The 22918-nt window shown below is 34.3% G+C and overlaps 1 protein-coding gene across 2 annotated transcripts in view; it reads right to left on the reverse strand.

The window, feature by feature from the left end:
- The window catches only part of MDGA2 (MAM domain containing glycosylphosphatidylinositol anchor 2), an 857656-nt gene that overhangs the window by 209844 nt on the left and 624894 nt on the right, over positions 1–22918 (reverse strand). For both annotated transcript variants that reach the window (XR_002080692.2, XM_019451903.2), the window contains exon 7: positions 21500–21829. Coding sequence is in view for 1 of the 2 variants with exons in the window: in XM_019451903.2 (XP_019307448.1) it covers positions 21500–21829 (330 nt within the window). In the remaining variant the exon portion in view is untranslated. The remainder of the gene's footprint in view (positions 1–21499; positions 21830–22918) is intronic.

Raw genomic sequence — 22918 nt, forward strand, 5'->3', positions numbered from 1 at the left:
TCCATTTTTTAATAACACAAATGTATCACCTGGACATAGCATTCTGTTCAACACAGTCTGAGAAACGCTTACTCCTTTAACACTCATTCTCTTGCAGTTTCACTGACTGGTGAACTTCAGTGGCCTTGAACAAGCACTTCTTTTCTATGTTCAGCATGTCTGGCCCTTGCTGAATTCTAGTGGCTCCTGCTTGCCTCATGTGTTGAGATTTAGTTCAAATATTATCATTTTTGTGATAACTGCCTACCACTAAGGCTGGGTTGATTGCTCACTCTTCCTGAACACATATTACACTGTATATTTGTTTGACCTGTACTTGTGGCTTTGCCTTACATTTTCTCCCACTTCTATGCCCCTGAAAAGACAAGCTCCTCAAAGACAGAGTATCTTATTCTATCTCTAAAGTGCCCTGCTTTCCTGCTTGGCAGAGATCAGGAAGTCATGACATTGAAGAAGGAAGGGAGGGAGAGAGGGCAAAAAGGGTAAAAGATAAGAAGATAAAAGGCTATGAGTATAATAGACATAAACATAATAGAGACAAATCATGAACATTATAAAAGTGATAAATCATGAAATGTAGTATTACTTCTATAACTAGTAGCCCATACAAGTAGCAGAATCTTCTGCAAAATATATTGTTAGCATGGATTTCAGATGCCGTATATCTTGAGAAGTGTGTGGGTGTGTGAGAAAGTTGAGAGTCAAAAAAAGGACCCACCAGTTTATCTTTTCTTTCACCTTTCATTTAAAAATTCAAATAGATAAGCTGTAAATTAAAACAAAACAAAACGAAACAAAACAAATACAACAGAAAGAGCTAGCTTGAGGACATGCCATTTAATTATGTCATGATGTTTTTTCCATCCTTTTGCTAATCAACTGAATTATTTTTTCTTGAAACATTGTCTCCAGTGAAAGCATCAAACTAAGTAGAAAAAATGGAAATGTCTGCCCCTCTGAGATCCACATTTATCCATAATGTACTCAGTAGAAAAAAATTTCCTCCTGGTAAAAACACAAAGCTACCTTCTATGACATATAGATTATACATGCCCCTATTTTGATTTGTGCTATCTGAAATGCTACTGTGGAAGATGCTATAATCAGAGAAACTTGAAAAGCATGATATGACACCAAAGTTTCTCATTCTAAACAATAAATATGTGACAAGTAATTCAAACTAGTTTTCTGTCAACATTTCCATAGTATCACAGACCGTAAAATAAAACAAATATCGAAAATTCAAATGATTTTATTTCTTCGGTAGGAAGGAAGCTGACGAAATTTAATCTTTAGTCATTACTCAGAAAATGACTGTCCTATTTTCTCACTCACAAGAATGCAGGGGAAGGTTAGTTCATCTGAACTGTATGAGAAAATATCATGTGATCTGAAACAAAGACATCAGAATATGCTAATTACAGACAATGGTTTAAAACACATAACTATTTATAGTGTGTTTTAATAAGAGATATTAAAAGAAAACATATATTTCTTTTAACATAAAAAACATAATTAACTAAGTAGTAAGTAGAGTTTTCTCCAGAAGGACAACCAGACTCCCATTTTTCAAGAATCCTAAAATAGGTATGTCATTATTTAATTATACTTGAATTTTAGGGAGAAATCGTTTATAACACCTATGTATGTTTTAAAGTAATATGTATAATCTGTATTTGAAACATTAAAAAAAAATCAGAAAAATGTGTTTATAAAAGTGACCCCTAGAGGTCACACTTCAGGAATTCTCAAGTTGACTGGATGTATATAAAGGAATATAAGAAAGACTCAAGTAAATACTGAATTTGTAGATATAACTAATTCAAATGAATCAACTCTGTTTTGTTTGTTTGTTTTTTGTTTTTGTTTTGGTAACCTTCAAAAACAACATGTGAATTTTAAAAATTTACTATAAACTGGATGTGAGTTTCATCCTTGGTGATCTACTGATTGAGACGCCAAGGTTAGTAACATCCTTATTTCAGACCACATAATTTTAAAGTAAAGATATTCTGTCACACTTCAGTGCTTTCTCAGCGTCCACATCAGCAGTCCTCAATCTCATTTTTGCTAACATATTACAGATTAGCTTTATAAGTACGAGACGGGCACATAGATATATTCAAAATGTGAAGTTATGAGAAATCACAAAATAATTTTACATGGACATACAGAACTAAATAGCTTGCAGTTGCAACACTTACTGATGGCACATCAGTAATGACTTCTCACAATGGACTAAGGAAAAGCAAGATAAACTATTAGTTAAGTGAAATTGTCAGCATGTCTCATTTCTCTTCCACTCAAAAAAGTATACCCAATATAAGTGAGAATAATATAATTATTATAATCTATATTTTAAAACTTCCATACCCTAATATTGGAAATTTTCTAATCTAATGTAATATAAACCTCACAGCTGATATGAACACACAACTGAAAGTAGGAGTAACTGCTTTAATACATGAAACATATAAGAAAGTGAGGTCTATGGCCATTGGGGAATATTCATATGACTATATAAGGGAATTTCGAGAATTCTCTTCATTTAAAAGTAATTCCAATCCAAGCCACCAAAATACTTTTAAACTAATAAGCTTAATTAATATGTGTCAATTACTAAATATTTAGTAAGTGCTTAAGTAATGTGCTTAAAAGATTTTCAAGGTGATAAAGAAATCCAGCATTCTAAAGACTTCTCACTTATGAATGAACCTGCTGATACTGGCCTCCTTTAAGAGACCATGACCGGGAACATAATTTTTGATGAAAGACAGCAACATTCTATAGTTCATTTCCCATGAAAGGAATAGAAATCACCAATGGATACTTATTGGAAACAATTCCTGTTTTGTTAAATCACAGAGATAGACAATATGTGAATTATAGGATATGTAGCACATAGAATGTTTTTGTAGTTTGTTTTAAAATATGCAGAACTTCTCTGAGCAACATTTTAATATAATTTAATGCAATGTCATATAATACAAATATATTGAATGCTGCACTTCCTTCTGGATTTTTTCCCCCTTACAAATGAATTACTAAAATCTCATTGATTAATGTTTCCCCTCCTTAAAAGTTCTTACCATTTCTGAATAGTCTTTAGTAAAACATGTCATCCACCATTCAAATATCTTCAGTAGTTACTTGTTTTCTAGGATAGAGGTCTAAATCCCATTGCTTGTTTTGCCCCTTACCTGCCAAACTTTATTAAGCTGCAATTTTTCTGTGAAAAGTCCTCTATTCAATTTAGCCAGGTCTTTGGGTTCTTTTAATATACTTGGCTCATTCTCTTCCTTCCTTCTCTACAGAAATGATGTTACCCTCATAATACCCATCCAATCATCCCCCATTGTATTAAGGACCAATTTAAGTTTCTTGTTCCCTTAAGTCTTTTTGAATTCTGTGTCTTTTATTCATTCTCCATGTCTCCGAATTACAGCATATCCAATTCATTCTACATATGCCAGAACAAAATGTCTCTCTCCCTTACAAAGTAGCTCAGATGTCCTGGGGTCAGCACCAGGTTTTATCTACTTCCTCAGGAGCTCCCACACCATGTGACATTTTAAAGTATTTCAGAGGAAAAAAAATAAGTATTTCAGAGGTGCTTGATAAATTCTTAAGTGATTCATAGAGCACCAATGACAGTTACTAAGTAACCAAAGTAAGAAAACTATTGATGAATAATTACCTCTTGATGATCCAAGGCTTAATTATAAAGTGTATGAATTTCAAGATCATTTTTCACACATGAACTAACAATTTCAATTTTTAATTAAAAAAAAACACAACAATCCAATTGGTTTTTATAAAGTTAGCAATTCTACTAGATTTTAATTTGGTCACAGTAATGATATAGGGAGGTAAAATATCAGAAGCATTTGATAGTATTGAGTAATTTGTCCATGCTATGGCTTTCTTCTATTAGCAGTAAAGAAGAGGCTATTTGGCTCTACAATAGAATGTCCACGGGGACCCATATTCTAAGACTTGTATTACTTATAGCCTCGTGGGTAAATCATATATGAAACGTGCACTTATTTTTAAACGTTTCCTTATGCCAGATGGTAAGCCTACTGTTTTTGTCCATGATATGAATACACATAAATACTTGTCTTATCACACTCTGTAAATAAAAAATTGCCTTTTTAAAAAATTTTGCACTGACACACATTTTTTTTACTCACTCACCTACAATAAGTTATGAGATGCAAACAAAACAGAATTGACAAGATTTTGCAAGTCTAGCAATAAAACCAGAAGAAAGAACGTGTGAAAAACAAACATGAGGTTGCAGTACCCCGGCATTCGCATTTGGAAATTCTAAGGGGAAATGTACCTGCAAGCACACATACATATACATTGCTTACTTCTGAAAGACTTTTAGAAAATCTTATTACAATGGTATTGTTAGCTATTTGGAATATATGGGGAGAGGCAGGATCTTGGAGGGTAGCAACTCTGGAGGGTTTAGTATTGGAAGATGGAGGACATGCCGTGCCACTCAATCAGGAAAACAACTTTGGCAGGCAACAGTGTGGCTGTTCCAACTTCACTCTCCCAGCAGGTGTTGCTATGGCACAAGAATAGTCTCTGAGGGATTCAACAGAACACAAAGTGTAAGATGAAAGAATAAAATAGAAAATCATTCTCTAAGTGGCATTCATATTTTCCCTGCTACACAAGCTACAAGTCCAGTTGCAAAGAAACATGGGTTCCGTTCTTGCTGCCTCATAAATACATAAGTGAATGGGAACTTAACCTAAGGTTGCTCATGTAGCATTTGGTTAAATGTAGTTTTCGAGTATCTTGCATTGTTCTGATCTTCATGCAATTTGGTTTTCTAACCTGATTCTAACCTGATTCTAATCTTCTAAGAATCATTAAGATAAATCTGTATCAAAAAGAGAATTTTCTACTCACCTCTTTGGAAAAAGATATGAAAGTTTCCCTTGTTTCTGTGTTTAACTTCCCTTCCCCTGACTTACTGTATGTGTTACTCAAGCAGTGAAATATAGAAATAGCTGATGGTTACTGATTAAGTATGTAAAGTCTCACATGTAAAAAAACTTAAAAAAAAACTAAAAAACTAGGAGCAAGATAGTTCTGCTTCCTAGTGACTCAAATTATGATAAAATTTCAACAAGGTAGGAATCTGGGCTAGATTTGAGAATGTTGGAAGAAATAAGGACTGCAAAAGAAGCACTTTCTTTTTTGCTGTAATAAGAAAGAATTACAAGAGTCAAACCATCAAATAGAGTACTAAGATCTTTACTAAAATATGACTAGGTTATTTGATAAAAAATAATAATCTATAACATCATTTCTGGGAAACGGGATCAATTCTTTAACTTAACTCTGTGTTATTATGTAAATTCCATTTCATTTTTGTATGTCTTTTTAAAAATAATGTAGAGTAAAACTGGAAAACGGTTATTTGGCGTAAGAAATCAATTTAGATTTTTACCTTTAAAAGTTGAATACTTCACTCTAAACATTTGTTACAGAAACTAAAAATAACAAGGAGGAGAGAGAGAGTGTTATAGTTTAAAGTTAACTCAGAGATTCCCAAATTCCTGAAATTCTTCTGTTCTGTAACATATTTGTGTCCTTGCCTACTCGCTCTTAAAACAGTTTATCCAAATACATTTTTATGTGTGCATAAATGCACTATCCCTTAAATCAATAGCAAAACATCCTGGGAATAACAAAAGCAGAACAGCATGTATGAAAACTTATGTGTTATTTTAGAGCTAACACCAATTCATTTTAACACACATTTTAGAGCTCCTTCAAAAGATAAATATGCTTAAAACTGAGGGCAAGAGAGATAAATTAGGCCATTCCCTACCTTCAAAAATGCACTATGCATTACAGAAAATGATAAATAGAGAGGATTCTTTGTAACTGGTAATTGCTCATAATTATTTTTAAACCTGATGGCTTTTTTTAGTAGATGTGGAGAGTTTGGGAGAGATTTAAGGTACAAAATTAGAAATGTGACTTGGGCTTAACCCAGCCCACTTTCCAGCTGTCCAATTTTAGGTCATTTTGAGAATTTAATGATAATTTAAAGATACAATGGCACAATGCACACTGGAGTATCCCTGAACTGTGAAGTACTTTGAGTTGTACACTTGTGAAGAGCAAGGCTCAGGGCTGGCAGCCTAATTTCAGATCCTTACTCTACCACCTACTAGGTGCATGACCTTGGGAAAGTCCTCCAACCACTGTCTCGTTTACTCTAAATAAAGTAGCATAATAGTACCAACTACATTTTTTTTGGACTAAACAATATAATACATACAAAATCTTGAGCACAACGTCCAGCATATAGTAAACACTCCATGTATGTTTATATGTTATTATGTTTTCTTATCAGTGCCTTTTACTGGTGTGGTATCAATGACTGTATTTTATTGTTATACATATATTTCTATATTGAGGGCAAAGATCTTGCTTTATTCATACCCATGATGTCTCAAGTATTGAACATGGGTACACACAGAATCAAAGAAATATTTTTAAAACCATATATATATACATATATATGTATATATATGTATATATATATACATTGCCATTGTCAGTTCTATTGGAGATACATATGCATTTCAGATGAAAACACTGTTTGAAGAAGATAACATTTTGGAAATGGACAGCAATAAACTTTTTAAAAATCCGAACAGAGGCATCCCCCACTGCCAACCAAGGAAAGAAGGTTGCAGATTTCTTTCATTAGACACAATAATTTGATCAATGAGTTTGGATATTATCCTAAAATGGCACATAATACAGATATCCCAGCTCTCATTCTGTTTCTATGAAGTAAAGGGGCTTGGACATTCCTAATACATCTGTTCCTCCCTTATGAGGATGACAAAATGTCAGTGCTGTCCATTTTCACAAAGGTCAGGGTGTTGCCATGAAAACCAGGGACCAGTAAGTAAAAAGGAGCTGTCTGATCATGTTAATTATGTGATTGCTTTTCTGTGGATGAAGGAATTCTAAATTAAAAGGATGATAACTATAAATTATATATCAAATGCATCTTATGAAAGCATAGCAAAAGAAAGATGCTTTAAAGCAATCCACAATTTATTTTATTTTCTAGAGCAACTGTTGCTCACAGTGGTAAACTCTTCAACGTGGAATGGCTAGAAAAATCAATTTGCTTCTATAATAAAAAGGCCATTTGTCTACTTGTAGAATCCATGTGACATTGTTAGGCCCCTTGTAAATGACCACACTGCACAATGCCTGTGGTTTACAAATTCCCTAATTACACCACTGATTGTGTATCATTGAATATGCCTTATCCTGTGGAAATAGACACTACTACCATTTTAATAAACATTTTGACATAAAATGAAGCTGGCTCTTTCACGCTTTGTCAAGAGCAAGATGAAACAACCAGTGAACACAATGTTCCATCAACAGATCAAGGCCACATGTTCTTTACAGCAAATGAGGCTTAATTAACAGATCTGTTAGTAGGTAACTAACTGGTCAATTAAAAAATAGGTTTCTTTTTTATTACACATGAACACTTTATTAACAAATATTCTCCCAATGAATGATTGCACTTTATGGTCCCTTCTGCCAGTCTGCAGAAGTGTAGAATGATACAATAAAAATATGAGCCCAATTTTAAAACCAAATAAAAACTCATATAATGCCATTGATTGGAATGAGACATAACTCATTCTGAGCTCATATGTGAGTGTGAATAGAGTACCATTTTATTAATATGGTTTTACATTGCATTTTATTCCTAAGCAAGGATATTTCTGCTTAAATGTCAACTAAATACATTTTGTTTACAAGTATTGTTTAGACAGACTCGGTAAAAGTGGACTACTTATGTTTCATTTATAGTGGACTGTAATTCACACGAAATCCATTTTAGATGCAGACATTTGAACTGCCTGTCATTTTATTTTTTCTACTTCACATATTTAAATTACCAGTATATTTCATATTGTGCACAACAGCCTTCTTTAAAGTGCAATGATATGCTTCACATTTCACATCTTTTTAATCTAGTCATCACTGATGGAAGATCTCTAAACTTGGGGAAATTCTGACTTATTTACCTGTCATATACTTGAGGGGAGTCCAGCATTCTCAATTCTTCAGTTTCCCTGCAAATCACTGCCATGTCCCCTTTTCTAAAGCTTTCAGTCCTGGTTCTAAACGGCCTCTTAGGTTGACTTTCGCCAACAGGTCTTCTTAGGCTCCAATTGTTTAGTCAAAGATGTATGAAAGGCAAACACATTATGATTTGAGAATTCTGAAATGAATTCACTCATTGAAAATACATTTCTCACAGTTTATCTCTGGAGTCTCAAATCTCATTTCGTGAGCTCATTCAATTCAGAGGGTATGTGTTTTATATAAAAGGCAGCCACAAGTGACCTCTGTTCAACACCTTACTGTGCTACTTAGAAACTCTGAGGCCTAGTAAAATTACTTATGCTTTCTAAAGCTCAAGTTTCTCATCTGTAAAATGGATATAATCACAGCAGTACGTACTTCAAGGGGTTTTCCAAGGATTCAATGAAGTACTCATTTTAAATTATTTAGCCCAGCAACTAGAATATAATAAAAGCTCCAAACTTCATAGATTATCACTTCTTGTAAGTAGGTATTCTATGTTATGTGGTCTATAATTTACTTTTAATCTTCCACATATGGTAATGTTTTGTGTATTTTGTGTAGTTATATATATGTGTTCAGTCTCTAAGCTGCATGCTTGCATTTCATGCATTTTTCTGTTTTTATTAAGCTGTGATATAATTTTTTTTAAAAAAATGCTTCACTGTAAACAATGTGACCTATGTTTATATGCTGTAACTTTTAATGTATATTCTAGGGTTATGGTTATTTAAACTATGCCACTCAGACCCCAGGTGTGGTTAAAGTAGTATTTTAAATACCCAAACCCTGGGTTCACTCTTCTCAGGAAGCTAGGATAAGTATAACGATGTTGAGCTGCACTAGAGGATTTTTAACCTAGCATAGCATTGAAAGTGGTCTTCTTTGGTGACATGAATACTGTTCAAGCTGTGTACCTTGGTTAGAATAAGGTAAGGCCTTACTCTGCTTTTGTGAGTGGAATATAAGACTGGTAAATGGAACCTAACATCCTACCACTCTCAGAGCAGGAGAGAAAGGTGTGTTCCATCATCAACAGAGGGCATGGCATATGATCCAACCAGGTTACCTGAATCTCTTTTGGAATATTTTAAGACCTCCTTTAGTGACCCTTTCATGCAAGGCCCTTGTCAAATTCAGAATCACTGAGATGGTGAAGGGAAATAGCCATTTAATGTAAGGTGATGTGACATTTTATAGCATGCTGCAAACTCTTATACTGGACTTATACAATCTGAGATTGTAAGCTTAATTCATAATGTGGCTATAGGAACTAAGAAAGTACCTAAGCTTTGGGGTCCATTTCCCTCTCTATAAAATAAAACGTATTAGGTAATCTATAAACGGCCTCAATATTTAAAAACTATGCCAATAAATGAGACATTTAGAAATCTTTTAAAAATGTTTTACAAAGTAGGTGTCTGAGGACCTGCCCCAATCATCTTTTATTTTAAAACTAGATATTCAAAATTTATAAATTTTCCAAAATCATATCACCAAAATTCCAGTTGTAGTGATTTTCTAAATGTATTTAATCTCTTTCCTAACCTCACTGATATGCCACAATGAAGGATGAAAAATTAAGACGGAAAATTAATAAGGTCCTTTTACTAAAAAAATGTATTCATTTGTAAGCATATTCTTTGGGGAAAGTTCTTTGCATTAATGGTAGCTCTAATTTCTATTTTGGAGCTCTTAAAAGAAATAGCTTTGATTTAAGACATTCTAATATGTAAAATGAAACCTACATGCTACACACAAGTTAACTCACTATACTAATTGTTCTAGCGGATGCTAGAAGATCTAGGATTCTAGAGTACCTGCTTCCACAAGAGCAAAATGATGATCAAACTATTAGTCTATGGATCTAGTCTCCACGGCTACTTCTATTCATCTCTCTGTTCCTCACCTGATAATGGTAGATTGATAGTGTCACCTACAAACACAAAATTATGAAGTGTGGTCATAATCACATAAATAGTAAATATAATGTTATTTCCCATAACTCTATCCTCTTCTCTAGGCAAAAGATCCAGAGTAAGTTTTTATATCATAGCTTTAAATAATATACCCTAGCCTATATTCTATTCTTAAGTACAAATTTAATGGAGAAATTTATTGTTCATCAATTAATGGATAGACTGTCATCTTTAACTCTAGTAACTAAATTATTGATAGTATAATTTTAAATGCAAATTATGAAACTAATAGTGTTTAGTCCTCATAAGATTAGATAAACCTATATTTAGTCATTTAAAATTCAAATAGTTCTTATGCCCTCATTGCTTGCATTTATAAAAGGATGAAGAGTATAGGAAGCATAAATTGGGTATTCTTTCCTATTTCCCATTGATCTGTTCTTATCTTACTTGTTCTTATCTTAATGCAATCCAGGAATTTCAAAAAGTGTTTAACTCTGCCAAGTGAAGAAAATATTCAACACAAGACATGGTAATTTTACAATAGCTAAATTAGCCATTGTTAAACTATAACCTGTAAGGTAGAAACTTTGTTTTGGTATTTGTGGGGTTGGGGGGGAAAGCATATTTTAAGATGAATAACAGGGAAACCTATAAATCCAATGTTACTTCCATAATTACAGATATTCAAGTTTATGTGAGATAATTCTAATTACAAACATGATTAAAGTTTATTGAACTATTATAGAAAATACAGAATTTTTGCATTTATGCCCTCCCAAAATATAAGTAGCAAAAACATTGATACAATTCATGCTTTTCAAAACAACTTGTAACTTACTGATAAGGCTAACTAAAAGCATTTTAAATATTCCGTATCTCATTGCAACTGATCTCATTGCAAAGAGAATTAGTGTAATTGTTACTTTTTGTAAATCTCTCTTTCTCTCTCTCTCTTCCCCTCTATTCCACTCACCCTCTCTCCCTTAATTCACAATCCTTTCATTAGAAGAAAGGTAAGAGCTGCTTCCATTGTCAAAATTCATTCATCAATATTAAAGTACCTGGGACAAACAAAATCTTTCACATGCCTCTTCATGCTGATGAAGAGATATTAAAGGTCCTACAGATGCTATAAATACATAAGTTTTCCCCGGGGTATTCCTTCTTCCACACAAATTGAGGAGCTCTTTTTCCTTATGTCCATTTTTTTTTAATTTTCTTTATAATTTTTGCTTTTTTCCACCATTTCCTTGGATATATTTTACCTTTGTTTCGTATTCTCTTCGTGGACAAGTTCATCCACTTCTAATTAATGCAACTGCTTGTGAAATCCATGCTCTACTTGTGACCTTTCTTTTGGTCATCAAACATGATTCTCTAATTGGTAACCAGAAACTCAAGGATGTTGTCCAACCCTTCAGCTATAAATGATCCTAAATCAGTTTGTCCTCTCAAACGTCTCCCACAACCTAAAGTCTCTCACTCAGAAGGTGGCATTGCCATGTTCTAAGCAGCTGGAGTATAACATTTTGGAAGCATAAATGAACAATATACTTTGGAAGGGACTAAAGAATTTATCTAAGCAAACAGTTGACAACTATGTGTTGTTAATACCATCTGTGCATGAATTTGGATCAGAATTGTTGCCCAAATATCATCTTACATAGAAGTCCTAATATAAGAGAGATATATGCTTATCTCTGATTGAAACTGAAAAGAAAGGGGGGGGATTATAAAACTTCCAGCTGGTTATTTACTGTCTCTCTCCAGTTCAGTAGCCCTTGAAAATATTTCCCCCAAATCCCTAGTTATCATTAGAACACCATTTAAAACCAGTTACCCACTTGATTCCTTTATTCTACAGATGAAAAATCTTGAGGTCCAGACAGACCCAAGGTCATAAAGCTATTAAGTGGTAAATATGGGCCTGGACCAAGTCCATAGCTTTGTTCTAATGTCAGTCAGGCTTTCTCCCCCTCTCTCTCTCTCTCTTAATTTTTTTTTTTACCTCTCTCTGTCTTTTAAAAATTTATTTATTTAAATTCAAATTAGTTAATATACAGTGTAGTACTGGTTTCAGGAGTAGAATTAGTGATTTATCACTTGCATATACCACCCAGTGCTCATCCCAACAAGTGCCCTCCTTAATGTCTATCACCCATTTAGCCCATCCCCCTATCCAAAACCCCACCAGCAACTCTCAGTTTGCTCTCTGTATTTAAGAATCCCTTATGGTTTGTCTCTCTCTCTCTGTTTTTATCTTATTTCCTGATGCCAGTCAGACTCTCTCTTAAGCTGACTTGAGAGTATTGGTCACTGACTAAATTGTCCCTTAACAGGAGAGGTTATAAGTGCTCCCCAGTGCCTCATCTGATTCTTATTAATTTCTTCGGCTGAAGAAATAGCTCCTCCCCTCCCCCACTCCAAAATGAGGGTGTTTTGTTTTGTTTTAATGTTTTTTTCCCCACTCTATTTCTTTAATCTCTTCCTTAAAAATATTCCAAAGATATAGTGGAGAGATAAGGAATCTAAGATGCAAAGAGGTTTTATTGACTTCTCAGATGACATTCATGAGTGACATTAATATTCACATCCATGAAGGACTGCCTAGCCCCACTGCCTTTTTGCTTCTTAATAAAAATTTTGTTTTCTCTCTCACATTATCTCTAAATGAAACTATTTTATATCTCCACCGTTCTTCCTCTAATTGTCTCTTTTTGGAACTCTGAAGATTCATCCAATGAATAGCCTCCCCCCCTCCCAAATGCCAATCTGATCATACTCACCCCTTGATAAAGTTCTTTGGTCATTCTTGCTTGAGTGAATGAGATCTAATTATATGCATTTTCTTCTAAGATCTAGGGACATACAATCCTTATTCTTAATCCAGTTCAGATGCCACCTGTTCCATAGAACTCTTGCTGACCAGATTCAATCATTTCATGCTATATGTTTCTATATTTCTCTGATAGCTTGTGAAGCAACTCTAGACTTCATCTGTTATTAAAGTTTTCAAGTGTATTCTCACTATGATATACAATCAATTATGAATTATACCCTATTTGTTTTTATTTCTTCCATACCTCCTTTCCTACAGTGGTTGTTGAATAAAACTTTTTTTTTTGGATTGAATATGCACTATGTTTCATGAATTAATTCCAGAATTGCAGGTGACAACTATACTTAATTTCTCTCTGCTATATTAGAACACTTGGCTTTATTCCTTCTTGCACTGTAAATTAGCTTTGCCTCTCAAATTTAAATTTCCAAGCCTCAATATTCCTCCACTAAGGGCAGTTTCTTTAGGGCTGACAGACTGTGAAATAAAGGTCTTATATACCAGATGGAAGGAAAAAATACCAATATTGTGAGCTATCAATAGTGTGTACATTTCTTGTGGAGGGTTTCCTGTCTCCATTAAGATGACTTCAGAAGTTTCAGGAGTCTTTTTGTAAAGAACTTTGCCTTATTTTTGTGTAATTTAACAATTTTTCTCTTAGGTCATTCGGCACATTTTAATATGGCACTTGGTAAGACTTCTGAAAGTATCTTTACCTTAAAAACATTCAAGTATGGGGTTTTGACTATTTGAATGGTTGTTATCAAAGACATCACAGAATTGGTCATAAGCTCCAAACACCACAATCCCCATTAAGCTACCTGAAATTAAATGATAACTATAAGAATAATGCAAACAATAATATTTGATATGGACAACTGATATTTTCTCAAACCTACTTAAGAGTGAGTATAGACATCTTTAGAAAACTTTGCTATTTCTGCTATTTTTCTTTTATTATTGCAAACATACAATCTGAATTAAAGCCATATTAGCTATCCAAACACAGATTCCAGACAAGTTGCCTGGCCACTCCAACACTTCCGAATTGTTGCATTTATAGGTCTCCTTTGTAGAAAATCTGCATCAGCCACTGAGCAATACAAGATTTACATAAATGAGCAGAAGAAATAATTCCAAATTATTAAATAATTTTAAAGTTAAAACATTTAATATAAGGAGTAACACTTATTTTCAAATAGGCAAGGTTAAGCATAAAATATTCTTGGTAAACTTTAATATACCTAAATATGAATTTATATAGCCACTCCTACCATACAGGCCATCAGAAATACCATCCTTTACTGAAAGCACAAATGAAAAGAATTAGGTATCTCTCTGAGTATGCATAGCCCAATATTTCCTAAGGAATGTTCTGGGTATGTGGTGATTAAACACGGTATTTTGCAGTTCAGTGTCTCTCTGGGAAATTCACTAAGTACAATAGCAATTTAAGGCTCTAAGTACCACAGTAAAGATATATGCTAGCTACATTTAGTTCCAGTCCCAGTGCTGTAAATGAAGAGGAAAGCCTATGAAGAGAAAGTGGGCAAGTCTGTACAAGAGATAATTCACCAGTTTTTAGAGTGACAGTCTCTTTACTGACACACTGCTCAAAACGCAATGCTTCTTCTTGACCCGTATCAAGGACAGATATAATACCCCTTCCAATAAGCACAAGAGTCAACTGAGAGAAGAAGCTTCAGCATTGAGAGTAAATTCAGTCTGTAAGAACCAGTCCTGCCTGAGGCCAGTGTGAATAGTAGCCAATCAGCCTTTCAGAAAAAAGCACACTGACCCCATAATCAGGAGACTCCAAAATTCAGTGTATCAAAATTTTTTAAAGTTGTTTTTTTTCATTGTCTCCTCAGCTATTCAAAACAATTTTTTAAATGTAGAAACAGATAAAAGATAGCTCTAAGAGGTCACAAGCAGAATAGGGATGGCAGCAGAAAATCTTGTGTGTTAGGAAGGAGATTTGAGCTATCTCAAGTAATCTCAGAAGATCTTAATGCATTAATTCTAGAACTTGGACCATCCTAGCAGACAATTATCAGCTTAACCAGGAACCCAATAAGATATACAGATGAATAAGAAATAGAGAAAGGCTGAGATTTCACCTCAGTCTATAGAAAATATATTAGTATTTGTATAGACAAATAGCAGTTATTTGTGGGTTTAACTTAGTTTCCTAGTAAGTCCATAAGAATTCAGCTTTGTTACTATTTTAATTCTTAATAGAGTTCCAACAATCTAGGTTAGATTTTAGCACAACATGGCCTGAGGCAAAATATGGCCCACAACCTGTTTTTATAAATAAAGTTTTATTAGGACACAGTCATGCCCACTGTATGTGGAAGCTTTCCTACTACAACAGCAGACTAAGATAGTTGCAACAGAAACCTCATAGCCTACAAAGCTGAAAATATTTACTATTTGGACCTTTCTAGAAAAATATTGCTGACCTCTGTTCTTCACCATTAATTTGTAGGTCATGGACTGAACTTCATAATTTTGGAGTCAAGGAAGAAAATGAATTTTTCTGGGTCTAGTAACTGAGTAAGTGATTACATAACTTTTCACTGCATGGAAGTTTCCTCTTATCAAAGCATTGTCAGATCTTACATGCATTGGTTTTATTTATAATTTCCTCTTACATGAAAGGGTCTATCTTTCACTACAGTCATTCTATAGAACTTCAGTTTTAATCAGCAGAATTTCATGCGTTTCTATTATTCTTTAACTGAAAAAGGGCAAAGAAGCAAATTAATGAACAGGGCTTAATCATTTTTCTTTTGCCTTCCAGCTCATTAGCTATTCTTATTAGTTGTGTATTATATCCCCGTGTTATCAAGAGCGTTTAATTTCACAGGTGTGAATGCTTGTACAAACATTTGTTAACCATCATATTTATAGTAACCAGTCAGGTAGTCAGCAGCGAAGCTAAAATTTCAAAATTATTTTCTCAGTTGGTCAGCAGTGTGTCTATGCTTATGGTTTAATCCTCTAAATCTTGCTCAATTTTCTGCTATACAAAATGCTCATGTATTCTAACAAGGGAGGAGAAAATCATCAAATCTGTTTTGAGTCTTCTGCTCTATTTGCCCACCAGATGTCTCACCACGGGAATTCCACAGATCGCCAGTCTCACTGCTTATATTTTCTAGCATGATGCAGATGCTTCTGAGTTTCCTATAAACCTACACGTTTGTCAGGTCATGCAAAGAAGTACATGCAAACTAGTAAGTACCTAAGGACTTTACCTCAGAACGACCCTGGAGGAAGCAATAGAGTAATTCTCAGCAAGCCTTCTGAAAATTAAATAGTTACGGTAACAATTATATTTTAAAATGAATTAACAATCAGGTGAAAAGATTTTAAGAGTTGGTTTTAACTATTGCTGGGATTTTAGGCTAAAATTCACATGCTTTTTTCAGCAAGTATGGGGAAGATCTTCATTTTACAAAACTGAACTGTAACAATGAAAATTTCAGTATATTTACTTTTAACTGATAAATTTATAATTAGTACAATGTGTTTTTTAAAGCTATCTACTAGATAAAATATAGCTTCCATAATGATAGCAATAAAATTGAAATAAACCAATACAACTTATCTTAATATCAATTACTATCAATCCTATAGTAAAAGCAGAACATGAGAATCATGTAATATTTCCAGGATTTTCTTCATCCTGTATATTTTGCCAGCTGTACCCTCCTCCCTCCACTATTCCTAACACAATGCCATTTCTATCAAGATTTAACTCAAATGTCATTTTCCTCTGAAACTTTCCTGGGCTAATATTAAAGAAAGCATTCACAGTTCCTACAGAAATATGATCAAATTTAAGTACAGCTTCCTTCCCACTATAAACTGTGCCTAATTTCTAAGTCACCTGATAACTAAGTAATATGAAAACTTAGATTGTAAGGTCCCTAAGGGAAAGGCCCATTTGTCCATCACCATATGACATGGAGCCAGATACAGAACAATAACAGAAGAATCTGCAAGAAACATGGAATTATTATTATTATTATTATTATTATTACTATTATTATTAGAATGAGAGAGAAAGCATGAGTGGGGGAAAGGGGCAAAAGGAGAGAGAGAGAATCTTTATCAGGTTCCATGCTCAGCACAGAGCCCATCACAGGGCCCAATCACATGATCATGGGATCATGACTTGAGCCGAAATCAAGAATTGGACATTCAACCAACTGAGCCACCCAGGTGCCCCAGAAACATGAATTTTAAATAGACAAAACAAATGCTTACAATAAAACAATCTGAATGCTTGCAGAGTCAGAATGAAAGTAGCTACTAATAATGAATTAATGTGAAAGTAAGACATAATCTATCATCATATATCACAGTTTTTATTATTCAAATGCATGAGACAAACTCCAAAATAAATACATGTAGCCTTTCTCTTCAATTTTTTTTAAAAATCAAATCATTATCTTTTTAAAATATTAATAATTCTGTAAACTAGGATTTACCTTCCTGAGATATTTTATATTTCAGTTTTAAAAGTCCTCAAAAGCATATCTAGAGATGTGGCTTTCATTAAAAAAAAATGCTTTTCTAACTATATTAGGCAGAATTGCCTTATGGTACCTCATCCTCAGCTTAGTAAAGTTCATATATGTCTCTTAAACACAGTAAGTGATAACTCAGGCCTAAATGCAAGATTTTTATGAAAAACAAAAGATTTAGAGGCTTTTTTTTAAGTTTAAGATGTCACCCTAAATAGCTTACATTTAACATATAGAAAACATCTAGCACATAAGAAAATCACGACCACTTGGTCAATCCTAAATTCCCTGAAATAGTAATAATATAGCAAAATCCAGAACCGAAGAGGTCCCCACATATTTACTTAAATATTAACAGCAATTTCCTCCTCTTTGACTTCACTCGCCTGACTGTGGAAATTTCCTTTGAATCCTCCCGTGTGGTTCATAGAATTAATGTAGTCCAAGATTTTCCTCCATGTTACAGCTTGTTCATTCTCACTGTTCAAATTCTACCCCCAGGAATACCTCTATATTTCATCCTAAAGCATTGCTTTAAGTGGAGTCTTCTACTATGTGAGGATAAAAATAATATTTTCAGTACCCATTGAATCACATAATCTCAGATCTGCAGATCTTTATAATGTAATCTGGTATTCCATTCTATTGTAATCAAAAAAGAGCATGAAAACAAGTTTTGGCATAAAGACAGAATATGCAATTGCCTCCAGTGAGTGACTCATGCTTTAGATTAAACTTCATCTTCTTCAGGCCTTTCTATCAAAGTTCAATCCCCTGTGCATGTCAGTACCATGCCACCCACACTCACAAGGATCCTGTGCTTAAATTAACGATTCGATGTTGTTACCGTGAAATTCTCAGCAGGTTCTGAACAAGGGATCTGCTTTATATTTCCACAGGACACCATAAATTACGGAGCCATTCCTGCCCTTAATAGTGATAACACCTCAAATCACAGTATACATTGGTGTACTGAATAATGTTTCTTAAAGACAGTAGGAAATTATAAGAGCAGGGAGACAGACACAAAAATGCCTAACTCAGAGTAATAAGAGAAAAGAAAACCTAAAAAGGAAAGCTATGGGCACAAATTAGCTCATGTCTTTATCTAGTAATTATTTTGGGGGGGCCCTGGATGGCTCAGTTGGTTGAGGGTCTGACTCTGGATTTCAGCTCAGGTCAGGAACCCAGGGTCATGGGATCAAGCCGTGCATCAGGTTTCAGACTGAGTATGGAGCCTGCTTACGATTAAGATTCTTTTTCTCTCTCCTTTTGCTCCTTTCCCCTGCTCAATATAAATAAGTAAATAAGTAAACAAATAAGTAAATAAATAAATAATAAATAAATAAAATTACTTTTTGAGTACCTACGAAGTACTATATATTGCTCCAGATGCTGATATTATAATAACAAGCAGTACAGACAAAGGCCTAGACTACATGGAGCTTCCACTCTAAGGAGGAGACAGACAATAACCAGGTCTGTCTGTGATGGGTGGGGGACAGCAAAGGGGAGTGTTTTAAAAGAGGACTTAATAGGGCCGCCTGGGTGGCTCGGTCAGTTGAGCATCCAACTTCGGCTCAGGTCATGATCTCGCGGTCCGTGAGTTCGAGCCCCGCGTCGGGCTCTGTGCTGACAGCTCAGAGCCTGGAGCCTGCTTCGGATTCTGTGTCTCCCTCTCTCTCTGCCCCTCCCCTGTTCATGGTCTGTCTCTCTCTGTCTCAAAAATAAATAAACGTTAAAAATTTTTGGAAAAAAAAAGAAAAAAAGAGGACTTCATATATCTCCTTTTATCTCTAGCATTGTTACATTTGGTAACCAGACCAGATGATAACAGTTTAAGAAACTTTACTTATTATAACTAAACTTTTATTCCTAAGAGGCATTTCTAGAATATTTTCTGCTTTTCTGACATTTCTTTTCACTTAGGATTTTTAGAAATGTCATGAATCAATGCTAGTTACCTTTTCTCCTTTTCTCTTATAGCCCATAGTTTGAAATGGGTAATATAAGTAGTATATTTGAAAATGAGTGTCAGGAGCCACCAGGGTGGTTCAGTCAGTTAAGCATCTGACTCTTGATTTTGGCTCAGGTCATGACTGGACAATTCATAGGTTCAAGCCCTGCATCAGGCTCTGCACTGACAGTGTGTAGCCTGCATGGTACTGTCTCTCCTTCTCTCTCTCTCTCTCTCTCTGCTTGGGATTCTCACTCTCTCATTCTCTCTCTGCCCCTCCCCTGCTTACTCACTCAGGCACACTCTCTCTCTCTCAAAAATAAGTAAACATAAAAAAAGAGAAAAAGAAAATGAATGTCAGAACTAATTTTGTAGATATTATATAATACTCCTTTCTTCTGTCCATTCTATGTTCCCTCTTTTGTCTAAGTTTAATGTTGAATGAACTATGCTACCATCCGACAAGTCTGTTTCGATAGCAGTATTGATTGTTTGGATCTGGGTTATGTCACTGGTTCCGAAAAAAAAAAAAAAAAAAAAAAACAAGAAGCAAACAAAACCACACAAACAAGCAAACAAAAAAAGCAGTGTTCACAATTTAGTGTAGACCAATTCTGGAAAATCGTCCCTCAAAAATAAGGACAGATAATTCTGGGTCTTACAAAATTGTTCTCACTCTTACAGGAAATGACATTGTGGGATGTCACCTAGCACACTGATGTAGGCAATCAATGGATGTCTGTTGACTGAATGAAAACATAAACAATGATGACTAAGCATATCAACAGCTTTCTATGAGATATCCTAAAATGGTGCTAGCACCAACTTGGAAATAAAGTTCAGATAATAGTTACTATCAAAATAGCTATTATTATCATTTTGCCTAGAAAGTGACTTCTGCCAAACACAAGTAACTTTCATCCCTCTAACCTCCTTTCACATTAACTGTGGCTGATAAAAATGAAATATCTCTTAGAAATAATGTGGAATGGTGAAAAGTAAGCACATGTGGTCAGCCTGAAGATGGACCTATGTCCCTTAAGGAGTAAAATCAATCCAGTGTCCACCGAAATTTAAATCATGAGAAGACACAAAATCACAAGTCAATCTGTTACCACACGAGAGTCAAAATGCTGCCTGACTGGAAAGGAAAAGCCGTTTAAATGTTCTCAAAACAGAGTATGTCTGCTGGCGACATCTGTGCTCTATGTTTTCAACACGTATTATTCACCCTAGAATTATACAAAAATCCTAAATTGAAATTCAGTCTGGTAACAAGCTGGCAAAACAAAGCTACGTTGGTGTCGTCCCCATGCATACTGATTGCAGTTCACAGAATCACAAGGCTTTTTAAAAACATCCTAAGAGGTAAGCTAGCATGTCCTCCCATACCAAAGTCCTATAATTTACCTCATCTACAGATGTATGTTTAGTCGAGAGAAAATTGATAACACTTTCATTTTTAACTTTAAAAGAAGGAATTTCACTCCAGTATATTTTTATATTAAATCGTTCCCACTGTGAAGAGATTCTATCATAACGTTCTTCAAAAAGCCACATCGGATTACACGTTTAACACTTTTATCATTGGTTTGAATTGGTGGAAAATGCATTTTTTATAAATCTTGTATTTGAATACTTTCAAATGATCTCTTAGTATTTGCTTCTTAGGACTAAATATTTTGTTTGTTTAAAATTCCCAAAATTTGTCTTAACTCTTTAGGAATTTGTTAACTTTATTAATTAATATAATTTTAGGCTCTACAGAGGGCTCCTAGTTAACTTAAAAAAAAACAAAAAACACCTGTTACTATTTAATCTGGAAGCCTATGTCTATCATAGCCAATGCTATTACTGTTACTCACACTACTTCTGTAAAGCCTCCTATAAACCTAAATCAAAACAGAAGTAACAATGTCTTTTAACGTGATATTTATTAGACATTCAGAATGTTAGGACTGTGGTTTTAGGAAATGGAAATAAGAATGTTCTTAGCTTGACTGAAAACTATTTTGTCTGCTAAACATAAAGAAATGATTTTCAATGCAAACATCTTTTGCATCACAAATATGCTTCTTACCTGTGCTGCTGGATATATTAACATCAATACTGATATCAGATATTCCTCCTCCCTTCAGAGATGCTACACATGTGTATGTCCCAAAATCCGTGAATTTTAAATCAATGATGTCCAAGTTTGTCGTTCCCGGGGAGACATCCGGATCAGTCTGTGTAATAACCATCCGCTCAGAACTTCTCAATGGACGACCATTTTTAAACCAACTAAATGTTAACTCCTCAGAAGGAACAGCTTCTACTTGGCAAGATATTTTCACCTCACGCCCAATCTGGATGTTGTCATCTTTGTGATAAGGATCTGGTGTGATCCAAAATCGTCCTTTTTTTAATGCTAAAACATAAAAATTCCATAAGTAGTTAGTGTTACTTCCATAATATTAAGGATTCATTCACTCTAGGTAATCATCTCTGGGCTGAAATAAAGTAAAACAAAATAAAACAAAGTGTATATATGTTTCTTTGTTGTGTGCATGTCAAAAACCTCATTTAGGAAACCTGGAAACAGTCTGAAGATCTAAGTCACTTAGAGATTCTAAACACTGATTTTTATAAATTGGATAATATTTTCCAGTGATATAAAAGATGCTTTGTCTATATATGATACTTAAAAATTGTTGCCAATGAATTTTGAACACATGATGTAACTTGTTTTGTATAAAATCATTTAGGTATTAGACTTAAAAATAACAATATGGATCATAAGCCCAATTCAATACCTGTGCCACCCTTTAATTATGGTGCAATTTCACAGAGAATATTGCACAAATGTCAGATTAAAGAAAATTCTTCTAAGATTTTATCTACATGCTGACCAAAACTAGTTTGGTAAGAATTGAGTCAGTTCATATTCATAAGGCATTTTCATATATTTAAATAACCTGCACTAAAGAGAATTAAAAAAAAACCACATTTGCTATGACTGTTCTATTTCACCATACATAGATGTTTCCAGTTGAATCTGTGTGCTGGCTCATGCAGATGGCCAGAAGAACCTCTTGGCAGATGGTTTGGAAAACATGCTGTGTTTGTATCCTAACAGCAGTGCTTTCTGGGTCTAAGGGCAGTACTGTTCTCTTAACATGTGTCAGCAGTGATAACTACCAGAGACTTTTGGGGGAGCATCTACTGGCCTCCCAAGGGCCCCAGTTCTAAACTTTGAATGATACCATGGGACTCAATATAGAATAGGGTTTGCACATTTATTTATGGCAGTGATTCACAGACATACATTCTTCTCTTTACTAACATCCTACTCATTTCCCTCCCCCTTAATATCACTTAATATCCCTATATGATAAAATGTGGCATATGCACTGAAACATTAATAATCAGAATAAAATATTGTCCGTTCACTGTTACCATTAACCATATATAAATGACACTGGCAAAAATGATGTGAATTTGAAAGACCTGCAGATAA

Source organism: Panthera pardus, unplaced genomic scaffold (assembly GCF_024362965.1).
Source record: "Panthera pardus isolate Hobbes unplaced genomic scaffold, ASM2436296v1 HiC_scaffold_24, whole genome shotgun sequence".
Taxonomy (NCBI): Eukaryota; Metazoa; Chordata; class Mammalia; order Carnivora; family Felidae; genus Panthera; species Panthera pardus.